The 17,123-nt window shown below is 39.1% G+C and overlaps 1 protein-coding gene across 21 annotated transcripts in view; it reads left to right on the top strand.

The window, feature by feature from the left end:
- magi2 (membrane associated guanylate kinase, WW and PDZ domain containing 2) overlaps window positions 1–17,123 on the top strand; it is a 929,612-nt gene that overhangs the window by 824,943 nt on the left and 87,546 nt on the right. For all 21 annotated transcript variants that reach the window (XM_062983516.1, XM_062983514.1, XM_062983518.1 and 18 more), the window contains one exon: window positions 1,185–1,430. In XM_062983516.1, coding sequence (XP_062839586.1) covers window positions 1,185–1,430 — 246 coding nt within the window. The remainder of the gene's footprint in view (window positions 1–1,184; window positions 1,431–17,123) is intronic.

The raw sequence follows: 17,123 nt of genomic DNA, 5'->3' as shown, positions 1-17,123 counted from the left end.
TAGCAATAAAATATTTAAAAGACGTATCTACAGTTAACAAAACATAGTAAATGACATGGCCAGCAAACACTAAAATTAAAACAGTGAAAATATACTGTACTCAACACTGGATGAAAAAAAAATTCCACGAGGAGACAATTCTGGAACCAAGAAAGGGCCATTGTTGACCCCACTATTTTTTGTTGCCTGTCACGGTGCATCTACACTGTAGAATTAATGTAGTTTGATAACACCATAACTGTCATGGTTCATGTTACCAGATGAGAGTATAGCGGAATCAGTAGCATCCAGATAACACCATGTGCAAAAGACTCAGACCAGGCAGAGGAACTGAAAATGAACAAAGGAAATTTTTACTCTTGCTTGTTGAGTCGAAATATAAAACAGTTCTGCAATCGTACAATGTCCATGTAGTTGCATAAGATAAATAACCAATCAATCAGCATCAATATATACAGCATAGCATATTCAAAACTACTACTTGACCGTAGCTAGAGAGCCCTGTCTTTTTCTGTGCTCTCCCTCCAAGCTCAAATTCCAACTGACAATCTCAGCCACCTGCCATCAAACAGATACATTGTTTTAGGCGTGGCTTTGCCTCTGCAAAGCTGAGCTCCTCTGCAGAGTTCCCTTGCAAACTAACTTTTGCAAGGATTTCTTTACACACACACACACATATAGCAATTTGGCGCAATAGTTTGATAACACCATAACTGCCATTGTTCAGTGCTATGGAATCATTGGGTTTATAGTTTGGTGAGAAAATAATACTCTTTGGCAGAACAAACTAAAGACTCATAAAACTACAATTCCTCAGACTCCATAGCATTGAGCCATGGCAGTTAAAGTACTGTCTAACTGCATTAGTTCTGTAGTGTAGATGCACCCTCTGTGTTACCTGTAATTATGGTCTGACTGATCTGAACCTTATGAAATCTAGTATGAGGGAAAATATGGTTCATTGAAGTGAAATATACACTTTTGAAAGTCAAGCCAAATAATAAGAGATTAAGTGTGATTTCAAATAAATCCAGAGAGACCATGCTTGTCAATCTGGAATGTATGAGTTCCATTTGTAACATGAAGATTAGTAAAAAGAAGGCAGCTGCCACAGGCTTATTAAGGGGAGCATGTGTTTGTCAACAAACCAGAGTCTTAATCTCAGTACAATTCATTTTTTTCAGAACCGTGTCCAGAGAATGGCAGGAGTCCAGGCTCTGTTTCAACGCACCACAGTTCTCCAAGAAGCGACTATGCCACCTACGCAAACAGCAACCATGCTGGATCAAGTAGCAACGCTACACCGCCAGAGGGCTTTGCTTCGCACAGCATGCAGACGAGTGATGTTGTCATCCATCGCAAAGAGAACGAAGGCTTTGGTTTTGTTATCATTAGCTCCTTGAACAGGCCTGAATCAGGATCTACAATAAGTAAGTTAAATCTTTCTCAAATTTCTCTTGAAAATTTTATACACGTCCCCCACATGCAAAAAAACCCTTTTAAAACTTTGTTTGTATGAGCATACACCATGAGTTCGCATACCATGCATACAAAGAGTCCAGCAGTCATGAAGTTAGACCAATTTAAATCTTCATTGTGCCAAGAGATTCATTCAAACAAATATGTTTGAATTGGAATTAGCCACATACAGAGCAAGAGTATTGAAATCAATGAAAATGTGTTGTAACTAACCAACCTTCAATTTGAGAGTGTCGGCTCCAATTATGATTTTGTATTCAGCCATTGGTTTAAAGTGTCCATGAACAAAACAGAAAACAGTGAAAGGTTTTCTGTATTGTATTTGCATATTTGTGAAGTTTTTTCCAAGATACCAACACCCCCCTCCCAATGAAAAATGAATTATAGGTGGCAGCACGTGATTGGCTAGGAGTAGACTATTATGTACAGATCATAACTATCAAAATGTATCAAATCACTTGGCTACAAGTGGCCATCTCTGTTATTCTATGATTCTAGTATATTGCTTATATATATATATATATATATATATATATATATATATATATACACACACACACACACACACACACACACACACATACATATACGTATATATTTATATAATATTACTTTATATAAAAATATATACTATGGTTGCTCCTGACACGAAAAAAAAGCAATAATTGAACTGACTTTGTATATGTCATTCCAGTTTCACATTCTAACAGGTACTGTATTATTGACTGGAGGTTTAAGCCAACAGTTATCATAATCTGTCAAAGATTGGGAATATGGTATCATTGGAAAATCTATCACATTCCAAGCCGTTGTTGTTGTTGAGTATATCAGTATGTAAAAAAAAAATTTTTTATTGATTAGCCCTGAGGCCATATCAGCATACCGAACCAAACAACAAAGCTTGATACAACTTAATAAATCTCTATGTAGTAAGTTAAATAAGACACTTATAATAGTACAGTAAATATGATAAAACTAAATATATATATCATATTTCCCTATCCCCGTATATCGGTATGTATGATACACTGAGTAGTATGAGACAAAATAGCCCTCTAACCCAGGCAGAGAATGCTGCTGATATTTCCACATGCAAATATTAATACAAACCAGTCATTTCCACTCAACATGGTATGTCATAGCATTAAACATGGGAAAAGAAGAATCAATATTTCAATATGTTTGGTAGAAATGTTAATGCATTCACTGAAAGCCAGCCAAGATAGAAATATGGAAATGCAGCTATGAGACTGAGTCACCTGGCCCTTATCTTATGACTAAAAATAGAGCTCTGCAGTATTATTTCCAACTGGAAAAGATGTCATTGAAAAGTACAACCCTAGACATATATACAAGGGTTATAGATTAGGTGACAGAAAATAAACAAATGTGAAGTGTTGCTTGCCTTCAACTTCTTATTACATTAGTGTAATTTATTGTCATATCCTGGCTTCCTTTGCTACCATAGGAGCTTGTCTAGGTTGGAACAAAAAAGTCCTAGGTAGCTTTTTATTGAATGGGTGGGGGTTAGCAGTATGGATCAGCAGCAGAAGTGATAGATCAGGAAGGTGGAAGGAGGCTGTAGGATAAGATTGGGACAGTTGTGAGAAAGTGCTGCCCCGTAGGATGGCAATTTTACATTTAGATAAATCTGTATATGATGTGGGAGGTAACTGATGCTCTGTGTGCGTTCTAAACACAGCAAGAGCTGTGGAACTTGAAAATAAGTACAGGTTGCAAATTCCAGGTTACTCCAAAATCCAAAAATGTCTTCATGAGTAGCTGAGATAGTGATACCTTCTCTATCTGTATACAAATTTGCTTCATGTGCAAAATTATTTAAAATATTATATACAGTTATATAGTTATAGCACTATGATTCTGCTTTAATTGCCATCCTATGGGCTCCTGGAATTGGCGGTCTAGGGAGGGGTCCATAGAAGTCTCAGTTCAAGATCTCTAATGTTACCACAAACTAAAAGCCCCAGGAATCTATTGGATAGAGAGAACGCTTAATGTGGAATCATAGTGTTATAATGATGTGTTTGAAAGGACTCCCTGGTATAGGAAAAAGAATATTAATGTGTTTCCTTTTAAACCACTGTAGGCCTTCAGTGCTACCTACCAATTACCTCTTTTAATTGCTATGCTTTTTACCCTGTTGAAGTTGTGTTGTTCTACTGTGATTGTTATGTATTTTATATTGTGGTATTTTATGTTGTGTATTTTATATTGATGTATTTTATGGTATGTGTTGGGTTTGGCCCCATGAAAGCCGCCCCGAGTCCCCTTGGGGAGATGGGGCGGGATATAAATAAAGTTGTTATTATTATTTGAAACACAACAAGATGAATCCACAGCAGACACTCTGCTGGCTGTTGTATTGGATCACACGTGGGACACTTCCCAGGTGTCTAGGACTGTGTGATGTATCGGCGAATAATGCGTTGTTGTTATTATTATTATTATTATTATTATTATTATTATTAGGCTAGTTTATTGACTGAACAGAATATCCTCAATGTTGAGTAGAGCATGGCTCTATTCACATTGGCTACACACCTGTTTTCCTTCTAGCTACTCATGGACTACACTGTCATATAGTCCAAAAAGTAACTGTTGAAAGTTTTGTAGTGTCTGAAGGGGAGCATTCCTTGAAAACGTGCGGCACAAATAGAACTATCATTTGGAACTTACTGCTCAGCATAGAAAGAGCTGGGTTTAGATATCTGGATGCCCTTAGTTCTACTGCAAATTTTGCAGAAGCAGACTTTATTATTCTAAAGTCCCTTACCTGTCTAAGACCATAACACAAAAATAAATTAATCTATTGGGCTACATACCATTTTTCCCGATCAAATTATTACATTCTTGTTTATTATACTTTATTATGTTTAATTTGTTGTATGGTTTCTTTGCTGAGTCCTCTCGAGGAAATAGAGCGGTATATAAAGTTTTGTTATAATATTATTATTACGTGCTGGGAGGGAAATCTGAATTAAAGCCCACACACCTATGGGGAATCGAGGACACAATAAATATTCATGCAATCTTCCGGTTAACATATTGAATAGGACAGCTGTCTCTGGAGCATTGATTTCGTCAGTATCGGATTTCTGTTTACATTTTTCCAAGTATTGCAAAAAGTTATTGTCTGCCAGTGGATATAATAGGTACAAGAGAGGTTAAGAGATTTGTTTCCTTTCCCCTTTCACCTGATCACTTGCAACTTTTTCCTACTATATAAGAAGAAATATGAAAAAGCAGGCAAGTGACTTAAAAAATAAAATCTTTCAAATGCTGAGAAAAATACATATAGACCAGATGAAAAGACACTGTACTTGTAAAATTGAAACATAATTTCCCAGTGACACCAGCTTATAATGATCAGTGTTGTCTCAGGGCATGCTGTGATATTAGCTAGAGCTCAGCAAGAGCTTAGTGATTTTCTGTCAAGCGAATTATTTTTTATTTAAACATACAAAGCCAAAAACAAAGAAAGTCGCCATGTTTTATTTGGCACCCCTTGCTTCTTCCGGCTTTCTATATGTAAATATTGGAGGCAACAAAAGTACCACCTTTCCTTTCTTGTAGCATTTACCTTACATCAAATCGTTTAGAAAGTGTGAAGTAAGGGACAAACTGAATAGTATCCGAAAGCCTTGGGATATTTTTCACTTTGGGAAAATTCTTTATTTTGGTGTGTGTGTGTGTGTGTGTGTGTGTGTATATATATATATATATATAGAGAGAGAGAGAGAGAGAGAGATTGAGAGAGAGAGAGAGAATGCCAGACTTCACACAAAAAACCCGATTTGTTTTGATATAATCCTGTATATGGCTATGGCTTTGGCTTAGATTCTTGGCTTAATTGTCTTGATGGCCTGGCAATGCACTTATTTTAAAATTTTAAGGTTTTAAAGTTTTAAAAAGTTCCTGACCCCTAGATCTCATGTGTTTGTGTGGGACTGTGTCCCTCTAATTATGAACTGGTCATTTACCGTAATAAAATGAACTTGAACTTGACTTGTTTATGATTACAGTTATAGTTTGTTTGTATCTTCTCCATTGAGTGTAAGATGGTCATTCTTTACTTTGTCCTCTCAGAGATAGAAAGTCGAGTTTGAGGGTTCATGGCTGATGGTTGAAGCTATATCTCTCCAGTTCCAGACCAGCAAACTCAAACTACCAAACCCAAAGAGATCTACATATGTCTCCTTGGGTATACAAAGCTCTATTTGAAGTGAATGGGGAGTGTTCACATAAGAAGATAGTTCCTTGTCTGCTTGAGAATTACCATGATGCAGAAGGGGCAGAATATAAGTGGACTAAATGTGTCTAGAATAGATACACGGTTCCCTCGCTACTTTGCGGTTCACTTATTGCGCATTTGCTGTTTCGCGGTTTTTCAATAAACTCTAAAAGACTATTATAAATCATAAAAAATTACAATTTACAGCCTAAGGAAGGGAGAAAGGAGAAGCCAAAGGGAGAGAAAATGAGCCCAAGTGGCAACGGGAGGAGAAGGAGGCAATTTATCAACACATAATTGGTTGATACTTAAAATAGTGTATAACTACTAAAATAATGTATAAATATTAAAATAAATATAGTGTCCCTATTTCGCGGATTTTCACTTATTGCGGGTGGTCCTGGAATGTAACTTCCGCAATAAGTGAGGGAACACTGTAACTATAAAGTGTTGCAAACATTAAATAAGGTCTGATAGTAAGCCCTTATTAAAAATAGCCACCATAGTCTCTCTGCTAAGCTTATGCAAAAAGCCCTTATTAAAAATGGCTGCTGCTATTCTGCTCCACTTCAAGCATCCGAAATGGCACATTTTTTGAGTCCCACCACATTGCTGCAGAATGTCACTCAGGCTGACAACAAAGACGAGAAAGAACAGAGGACTGCCTTTCTTTCTCCAGTTTAAGCAATAGATGAGAAATGGGGTGAGAGTGCTCTCACCTCTGCGTATTGTCCCTGTCTCTAGGCAGCATTGACCCATAGTCAACCCAGGTTTTTAGTCAATTTTTTGTCAAAAAATGTTTCAACTTATATGTGAGTATATATGGTAAAAACTTTTTTCCTGATCCTTCACCTTCTAAATGAGGCTTTTGTTCAACCCTGTGATTGCAGTCCCGCAACCCATGATCTGAGCCCTTTGACATACAGAAATGCATAGCTATGCAAGATAAAGGGAAGGGCAATTCCCCCTAGTAATGTCCTTCTCACATTTTTTTTTTTAAATCATTTGAATCTCCTCTAAATTTCCAAAACAGCTTCAGATGCAGTTGCAGGCACAGGAGTGCACTGCCAGGAAATGAAAGGATAAAAGACCCTTGCAGTTTCCAGAACTAAGTGCAAAACACTCTCAATTGGAGGCCGGATCTGCAGGTGACAGCGGAGATAATTGGCAGCCAGGGGTCTTGTGCAGTATAGAATGACTGTGGGAGATCTGGCTAATGCAGAGTAGAAATTCATTAGCCTTGCAGTAATGATATTTACCCACTAGTATTTGAGACTATGATTTACACTGCCAGTATTCCAGCCATTCCAAGAGAGATAATTATGTGGTAAATGGTTCTAGTGCCTTAAAATCAGAGCTAAGAGACTTCAACTGTAGCCTCAGACAGCATGGCTGATGGTCAAAGATTGTAGCACTGTGGTCAAAAATGTCAGGAAGGCAAAATGCCTCACAGCCCAGCTTTAGTCTTATGACTCTAAATAGCTTTAGATTCCAGAATTCCAACTTGGAACACGAACTGCATCTCTAGGACCTCATCAGATGGGGCTTTCCCCCCCCCATCCCAGGACACTACGAAGATGCACCCAGGACAGAGCCCGCCCGAGCCCATCACATGATGCAGGGCTACTTCCAGTGGGACTCTGTCCCCGCTCTGTCCTGGCTGCATCTTGACAGCATGTTGAAAGACTGCCCTGAGAACATGGGTGACTACCAGTCTTCTCATTTACTAAGCCGGGAACAGAGCGGGATGAAGCCAGGGACAGACATGAAATGCCATAGGATAGTAAGGGGGAAATGTGGGGTACTGACTGACTGTTTCCCCAGCTGCCCCACAGATTTCCCTGCTTATGGACCTCTGTCTGATGAGGTCCTAAAAGTACTTTGAAAGCTCCCTGCATGTGAATCCTACAGGAGAGCATCTAGGCCTTATCTCTTACATGTTTTTTTCACATGGCCATGTTTTCAAAAAATGCTTTATACATTTTGAGACAAAAGCAAGTAACAATAAATGAATTTTGTTATAAAAGTTTATATGAGATTCATTTACCTATATGTGTTTCCTGGCATTAGCTTCTTTTTACAAGTAAAAAGAGTCTCAAAGATTTTGTGGGGCTGCATATTTTTTCCCCTTCTATCCACCTCTCAAAACAACTTTTTCCAGCTGTGATTCCACTTACCTTCAGAGGAAATACTATAGGTCCCATTGTTATATTTCCACTTGCAGAGGGGAAAGCAGCTGAGGGTTAGAAAGGATTGAGTGAAGAAAATGGTCGGATGAAAAGAGATTAAGCTGCTTCTTCTGCTCAAAATTATTTCTGATCCTCTGCTCAAGACTGCATTTCATGTGATTGCTCTTAGTTTTAAAAATATAAGCCATGGGAAATATACATGAGACTGCATGTTATGTGCAATTTCTATCAGAATGACAGGAGCTGCATAATAATACCATGCAAATTTGAGTGAAGGGGAAAGAGGAAAATGAGAAAGAAAAGGGGAAAGATGATAAGTTACAAGATTTTTTAAAAATGGAAGAGAAACCACTGGATTTTTTAAATAAATAATGAGTCAGGGAGACAGAAAACAGCCAAGGGGAAGCATAAAATTATAGTTTTATAGGCACTAGAAAGAAGTAGAAGTAGCTTATCACTAATCTGAAAATGCTTATGGGAAAGTCTGGACCAAGGGAGGCATTTCGCCGCATGTGGATTCTAGAGATAACTCAAGGAAATAGAATTGAAGCTTCTACAAAATCCCCCCTTCACATTGCCTTTGATTCTAACTGCTCATTAGCTCAATTTTTTTGATAGATCAGGATTATTTTAAAGGTTTACTCTCTGTCACTGACACTTTTTTTCCATTCCACAAATATATATATGCAGTATTGTCATGATACAGTTTTCACAGGAGAGAACAGAGCCAAAACAGGATGTCAGAATGATTTGGACATTGGTCACTAAAAAGGTTTCCCTAGTACAGGTTAAGTATTCCTTATCTGAAAATCCAGAATGCTCTAAAATCTACACTTCTTTGCCACTAGCTACCTGTTTCTACTTTCAAGAGGACTATTGTGGCACTCCCATTTTTTCCTTCATGAGGAGGAAGCAGATAGTTGTTGGGCTTCCCAGAGATTGTCTATGTGTTTTTTCATTACTATCAAATCCCTAATATCCAAGTTTCTCACATACTTAGTCTCTTTGCAGCCTTGTGTCTTATCCTCAACAATACCGTGTTTCCCCGAAAATAAGGCAGTGTCTTATATTAATTTTTGCTCCCAAAGATGTGCTAGGTCTTATTTTCAGGGGATGTCTTATTTTTCCATGAAGAAGAATTTACATTTATTGTTGAACCAAAAATATTGAACATTTATTATATACTGTGCAGTAGTTGTCATCACAAACCATCATGACCAGAATCCTGTCAAGAATTTCTTACAACCACTATTTCCGTGTACAACAATCTATGGTACGTACATTTACTGATCCTGCATTCTCTGGTGTTCTGTTCTGCAGGTATGCTTCCAAACAAATACTTTACTGGTTTTTACTCTTGGGGGAGGCCTTATATTTAGCAATTCAGCAAAACCTCTACTAGGTCTTATTTTCAGGAGATGACTTATTTTTGGGGAAACAGGGTAATAGTGAACAAATGAGACATGAGGATGGAGATAGTTATATGATTTCATAGAGCTGCCTATATCTGTGAAATAGAGGGAGGTGAAGATTCAGGCTGAGCAACACACTTGCCATTTCACCGATCCTCCGTTTCTCTCCAGCCTCTCAAAGACAGTACATACTGTACTATGTATTGTGTATGTTTTGTGTTATATATATGGAAGTATTCCAAAAAAAAAACCACAACATTTCAGGTCACAAACATTTTAGACAAAGGAGACACAACCTATAAAAAGTTTCCATAGGAAGTGACAAAAATAACCTCTAACCTAGAACTTCATCCCATGAGTAGGGGAGAAGCAGAAGGAACTGTCTTACCTAGTTCCCTCCAAGCTTTCTCTACCTTCTGGGATGGCCAACCATCCCACATCCTTATCACGTCTATCCCCATCTTCCCCTTGCTTTTTCCCATCTATCTCCATTTGGGTTTTCTCCAGAAGTGCCCTTACATCATGTGATGGCCTCTGTAGCACTCCCATGGGGCTCCATTTCTGAAGTTCGTGGAAACGGAGCCCTAAACCTGTGAGATGAAGTCCTTAATGCATTTTAATTAGAAACTATATTGGGAAGCTTTACCAAAAGCAAATCAATACAATATTTTCCCAGTGTCACATGCAAAATAACTGTATAAACTAAATAACAGTGATGAGGAAGAATATGTATCATCAATAAAGTCCAACATGCCTTGCTTGCTATGAAGACTTGCAATCTACTTGCAGTTCCTTCAAATGTGTTACTTTCATCAGAGAAATTTGCTTTTCTCTGATGAAGTATTGAACAACTGTATAGTGTCAGTGTGTGTGTCAAAATCAAGAATAAATTTTCACATACAGCTATAGCTGCACCAAAAGTGAGTCCTGCAGCATACAAACTATATGCACATTGAAATGATTCCTTGTACATGTACAATTTTCTAATACGTGTTAATGTTGGGTTTTCATAGTCTCTTCTTTGAATGCTTAAATTTCTAAATGCTCATTTGCAATGCTAGAAATTTGGGGACAGAGGGAAAATATCATGGGTAGAACAGAATTGCTGGTGGTCAATGTCCCAGTTTCCCACTTATCACTGCATTCGTGTACACAGGTAGTTTTGTGAATTTGAATATAACAGAAACTGTGCTTGCATAACTCATACATGTATATGTCTTCAAATATTCACCCATCTATGGACACGCATATAGATCCAATCATTCACTTTTATAAGTCAATGAATTTGATTAGATGGACACTCTGAATATATGAGAATAAATATTACTCATGTTGTAGATATGAAATGTAAAGACTACACAACATTTCACAAAGACGGGAACATGATCATTCCATGAATGGGCATTGAAAGGTGGTTGTTCATTCATACACATGTATGAAATCCTTTATGTGAATTGTGACTGCCAAGAACAGAATTACTACTGTATAAAACTAGAAAATGTTCTATTCAAAATTCTATTCTGTACATAGCTGTATTTTGCATAGAATGAAGGACTTGTTCTTGGGTTTATCCAATCTTCTATGCCCATTACAGTACACAGCAGAGCCATACATAAATGACTAGCAATTATGGCAAGAGTAAGCAAAATGTGGTCCTCAGGATATTGTGGGAATGCAACTCACATCAACTTTTGTCACCAACCAATTATGAGGAATGATGGGAAATGCACTCCAACATTTAGAGGGGCACTGAGCCCATTCCTGCTCTGTAACTATTATAGATCATTATGTCTATCTGCTAAAAGTATTTTAACTTATATCCTCACATTTAAACTTCTAGACTGCATTTTTCCTATTTAAATGTAATAATTAAAAATGTGTAGCCAATTTTGTAGTGCAACAACAGGCAAATACGCTGTTTATTTGTCATTGTTCAATAAAGTGGCTTCTAGGAAACCAGAACATTAAATCAAATTACTATTTGCTTAATTAAAAGTGCTTTCAAAAATAAAGCACTGGAAATTAATGAGAAGGAGTTAATTCTGTACTAAAAGCCATGCATTATTATCTTGTTGCTGAAAGAAAGCACAGTGAAAGCACTTTTTGTTTTTTAAAAAATAGCTCATCAGCAAGTTTAAGAAGATGCATTTGATAGTGGTTCAAAAAGTGTTTCTGGAGGAAAAGTTTAGTTAAAAGATTAAGGACCTCATCACGCGGCTGGCAGCAGTCGGTGGTGGCACTCCTCTTAAGGGCGAGGTATGGAGCCCTCGCCTTGCTGGCCGGCAAGACAATCACATGGAGGGAAGTGAGGAGCATGTGTAATGCGTGTGGCCTCCCCTCATGGAGCTGGCAACATGGGAAGCTTCCCATGTTGCCCCATGCCAACTCCATAGGGTGAAGCTGCGCACACTACATGCACTCCTCTCTTCCCTCTGTCTGATTGTCCTGCCGGTTGGTGAGGTGAAGTGAGGCGAGATGAGACAAGCGCTTCATGCCTTGCCTTTAAGGAGTGCTGCCGCCTGCCATGACAAGGTCAAAAGATGCTTCCAACTTGAGACTTCCATTGTAAGCTGACATTTCACATGAACAGGTTTAAACAGCTTTGGAGAGAGAAACAAAATGTGTTTAAACCAAAATTCCAATGGATTTTTACTGATTTTCAGTTGGATCAAAGGGTTCCCTTCCTTCACGTGGAAGAAGCAAACATTTGCATACCCAATTTCTGTTCTAGCGAAACATCTTCATGCTTTACTTCGGTACAGTCTTTTGCCATCCTTGGTTCCAATATTATTGTTAGGTGCAAAGCCAATCCTGTTATGAGAGAAATGGGCAACCTCATCATGCGTGGAAATTTCAGCGTCAAAGGATGCTTCTGCCCCAGTTGAGCCACAGAGCCCCATGCAGCCCAATGTAGCCTCACTTCCAATGGCTCAACTAGAAGTGAAAGGAGTAGCAACCCCCCCCCAACAACAACAACAACAACAACACACACACACTCCCACAGACCCAGGTGCCTGTCTAGTCCCTCTGCAATCACCCTTCTCACTAACTAGGAAACTAGGGAAAGAAGGCCTGAGCAGCATCTGGTAGTCAATGTGTCTTACTGGGTTTTCTGCCTGAATTCATGCCACTGGATCTTTTCCTTAAAGGGATGTGTAATACATTTTATGAAACTTATGGGCTTTTCCTAACTTTTATAATTTGTTCATTCCAGAAAGGAACATGCTCCACTCTTTGCATTTATGAATAGAACTGGGGCAGGCGGATACACAGAGATGTCAGAAAGTTTCACCTGTTGCCTTGACAGAGGCATGTAATCTTTTCTGAAACGAAAAACATCTCTCAACAGAAAGCTGTCTTTGATTACTGTGAAGATTCTGAGGAAAGACAGAGAGGGATGGGGATCTCTGGGCAATATAGCTTTAAATAGAAGTCAAGATTGATAGTTAATGTTTTTGTGTTTGGGTTCTCAAATGAAGAGCTTGTGTGAGAAAGGAACAGTCTCACTGAAAGTTGAGATGTGCTTACCCACAACTAGGCCCCAACAAGCGTAATGACTTGCCCTTCTGCATTGTACTCTTACATTGGATTGGATCGCTAGTCAAATAAGTTTGCTTGTATCCAAGCAAATGTAGCACCAGCTGAAATCATGTGCCTTCTTCCTTGAGAATAACATCCCACTGAATTTCCAAGGCATACTTCTGAGTGGACATGCATAGGATTGCACTGTAAATTTGCATTCTCCCCCACACTTCCACTAAGGTTATATTTTCCATAAATATGAATAGTATGGCACTATAAGTAAATCAGTTTAATGAGGATGATGTCAATACCAAATTCAAAGCATACTAATACTCAAATCTATGTTAGAGCTGACCACCTTCTTATTGGGAGCAGGTTTTCAGGTTCTCCAGAACCCTCCATAAGAAGAATTTGGAGGAACTGAAAAAATGCTCAAGACTTAAAACATTTTGATTGGCCCTGATACAATATTGATGGATGGATGGTATCCTTGAAGTGACTGGCTTGACCTTGAAGGAACTGGGGGCTGCGACGGCCGACAGGAAGCTCTGGCGTGGGCTGGTCCATGAGGTCATGAAGTGTTGTAAGCAACTGAACAAATCAACAACAACAACAATACAATATTAATGTACATACTTACCACAACAGAAAGCTGTCTGTGATAACTGGAACCTCATGTTGAGGGTTTGTTTTGGAGTCAAAAGGATGGATTTTCCAAGATTTCCAAAGAAGATTACATAAAGGAAGCGGGAGGACTATACTAGCTTTGTGGAAGTGGACAGTTCCAGAACAGAAAAGTCTTTACGATGCCCTCAGCCTGCTCCATTCTTGGTATATAAATGGACTTCCTCTGCATCATCTCAAGAATCTTCCTAGCCAACATAAAAACAGACTTGGCTCAAAATAGGTGGCCCCGGTTTCTGTAGCACATAAGCTGAGAAATTCTAAGGGCAAACAGAAATCAAATGTGCAAAACTCCAGTTTATTGTAAGAGCCAGTATATTTATTGGACTCTCCTGCCATGAGATTAATTCTAGCCTTTTGTTTCCACTACAAAGAAATATGCACTGTTATTTCCTTAGAAATGCTTACAAAAATGCCATTATCTGTGCTAGCATAGTGATCAGTGCAACTTGGTTGTTTATTTAACACTGTTGATTTGCTGAGGCTGCAAGTCCAAAGATGTTTTTGCATATGACTCTCATAGATCTCTCCCCCCTCTCTCCCCTCCTCTATCTCTCCCCTCCTCGCTTTCTCAGCAGCCTTTATATCTATAACTTAAATTTATACGGCTATTCATTTGATTTGGAAATGGTTCCCACCTACTCTCTGTCATATTCACTAGTGGAGCAGGAAAGAATTGAAGTCAGTTTTTGTGTCATGTATGAAATCACCTTCAACTTGATTGCCTGAAATAAGAAGTGCAGAAGTGGGAAGTGTTACTCCTTGTACGTACATAGGTCTCTTTCTTTTCACAGAGAATTGTATGGCAGACAAATGAGTGGCAGAGAGGATGGGCCTTGGAGCAGATCATACTGTGGGCCATCTCTCTGTATGTGCTTCTGAATATCAGCAATCTACCCCATCATTTTGAGGCAGGGGGATCTCTCCACAAGAGTATGAATGTACTGTTTTGTACATCTTTGAAAAGGTAATGAATGAACTAAGGCCCTTCCAGACAGGCCCTATATCCCAGGTTCTACTTTAACTTGGATTATATGAGTCTGCACTGCCAAATAATCTGGGATAAACAGAAAACCTGGGATCAGATCCTCAGATATAGGGCCTGTTCTGTAGTGGTAGCATTAGATCGGTCATAATCAGATCCCTGTCCACTGATCCCCAGAGTATACATACACACAAAGAGTAGGTTGTTGGATTAAAATTTATTGGCCAAGAGTTTGTTTGAGAGGCTATGATTCATAATTTTGAGATATCTTAAATACATATCTAAGATACACAAGGACCCTTCTTGTGTGTGTTTGGGGAGTCCTGTGTAATGCTGTAGTGCAAAATGAGAATTCTTGCTATTGAGTACCATTTGTTGCATTTGTATTAGGGTTGTGCTTTCGGAGTAAACGTTGACCCATTTTGTGTCTTGGCTTTCAGTGGAGGCCCTGGTTCATTTTTTGGGAGCCTCCCAAAATTGGGATGGCAAATATCTGTTTTCGCTCTGGGGTACCGAAAGATCCGTTTTCTATCGGCCCATATATTTTTCGGGATACAGTGTTCCCTCACTACTTCGCGGTTCACTTTTCGTGGATTCGCTGTTTTGCAGTTTTTCAATAAACTTTAAAAGACCATTATAAATCATAAAAAATTACAATTGACAGCCTATGGAAGGGAAGAAGGAGAAGCCAACGGGAGAGAAAAGGAGCCCAAGCGGCAACGGGAGGAGAAGGAGGCGATTTATCAACACACGATTGGTTGATAAAGACTTAAAAAGTGTATAACTACTAAAATAATGTACTACTTCGTGGATTTTCACTTATTCTGGGTGGTCCTGGAACCTAACCCCAGCAATAAGTGAGGGAACACTGTATATGCATTAATACTGACACTTTTATCCACTGATTAAAATATGTTTCAATGTATTTTTCAATTTCAAAATGGTTTTACCTGTTTTTAAATATGTGATAGGCAAAAGACTGTTGTTTGTTCCAACTACCGCCAATTTTCTAAATTAATTGGTATGGTGAACTCAATATAGTATCAGAAAAATCACCTACAATCTTATTAACTGACAGGGATGCTAAACTTACATAACTAACAAAAAAATTCAAACTCTGGAAATTGTGTACAGTATTTTAGTAACTATTTGTTCAATTTGTTGTGATTATTGATTTGCAAGTTTTAAAATATTAATTTAAGTTTTTTTAAATATGTAAATCACATTGATTCAATAGATATACTCTGGTTAGGATAGGCAATTGGGTTAAAACACAAATTAGGGTGTTTTTACTTATCAATATTTTGCTTATTTGTTTCATGAGGAAGAAGTGTGAAAAACTGACGAAGGGCAAAAAGGAAACTTTCCATCAAGAAACCCAACCCCAATTAGATGACTTTTCAATTCTTACTGCAATTGAAAGACTTTTTTTATTGCCTCCAGCAAAACACAGTTCCATGAGGCCTATCTCAGTAACCTTCCAGGGAATCTAAAGCATAGCACTACTTAAGTATAATTAAGTTTGATTAAATGTACCTGTGCTTTTGAGCTTTTGTAAATGAGGGTTCCAAATAGTGTGGCAAATGTCCACAGAGAGCAGAATTTTCTTCTCTTCAGGTTCTGATCTGCCATACAAAGAAAATTGTTCTTAACTCAGAGGTAACAACACCTGAATATTGCTTTAAGCCTTTCTTTTGTTCCAGTGGCTGAGTTAAAGTTGATTAGAAGAGGTTATCCACACAGGACCATTCCAAACTGGGCTATTCATGCCATCTTTATACATTCATCCATTTACAGTAGGCCTTCCACTTTTACAGAGATTAAGGTTGCAGGACCTTTTTGAAAGTGGAAAACCATTATTTTAAAGACCGGTTTTTTAAAACTCATATAGTACTTCCATAGGAAACTCTTGATCCTACCATGCAATTCTCTAGTTAACCTCTGCCAGACATTGACCATAAAACCATGTTGGAGAACCTACAAACATTAGAGTAATGTTCTTTCTAAGAATCTCTGTGGCAGACATGAGCAAACTAAGATGGCGGGCCGGATACGGCCCTTTGGGCATTTATGCCTGGCCCTTCAAATTATCCCCATCCTCTGGGCATAAGCATATTCCGAAGGAATGAGAGAGGAAGGCATGAGGTGGCTGGGAGCCCTCTGGACTGCTCTCAGCCTGCTGTGTGCCTTCCTCAGGCTCTCCTCCCAGCATTAGGATGGGGCGAGCGGCCCTTCCTGATGCTGAAAGAACTATAGCCCAGGGAAGGAGGCAAGCGGGGGCTGAGGGAGCTCCAAACCCCCTCACCCGCCACCCACCTCTGACTTTTCTGGTGTTAGCCCCACCCTGATGCCAGGAGAAGCCTGGCCTGGGGGAGGAGGCAGGCGGGGCCGAGGGAGCTCAAAAGCACACTCCCCCACAGTGGCGGTGGCAGCGGCTGTGGGCGAGGCGCGCACGCTGCCCGGAAGGCGTGGGCCCACCTTCCAGGCAGCGTGCGTGCTCTCCAGCCGCTGGAAAGCTCGCTTGCTGCCGAAAGAGGAAGGCCTCCAGGAAGGCCTCGCTCTTCTCGCGAGACCTCGTGAAATCTCGTGAGACCTCGCAA

The sequence above is a fragment of the Anolis carolinensis genome, chromosome 5, assembly GCF_035594765.1.
Source record: "Anolis carolinensis isolate JA03-04 chromosome 5, rAnoCar3.1.pri, whole genome shotgun sequence".
In the NCBI taxonomy this organism is placed as follows: domain Eukaryota; kingdom Metazoa; phylum Chordata; class Lepidosauria; order Squamata; family Dactyloidae; genus Anolis; species Anolis carolinensis.
Note: the sequence above shows the minus strand (reverse complement) of the source record. Positions and strands in the feature narration are given on the sequence as shown.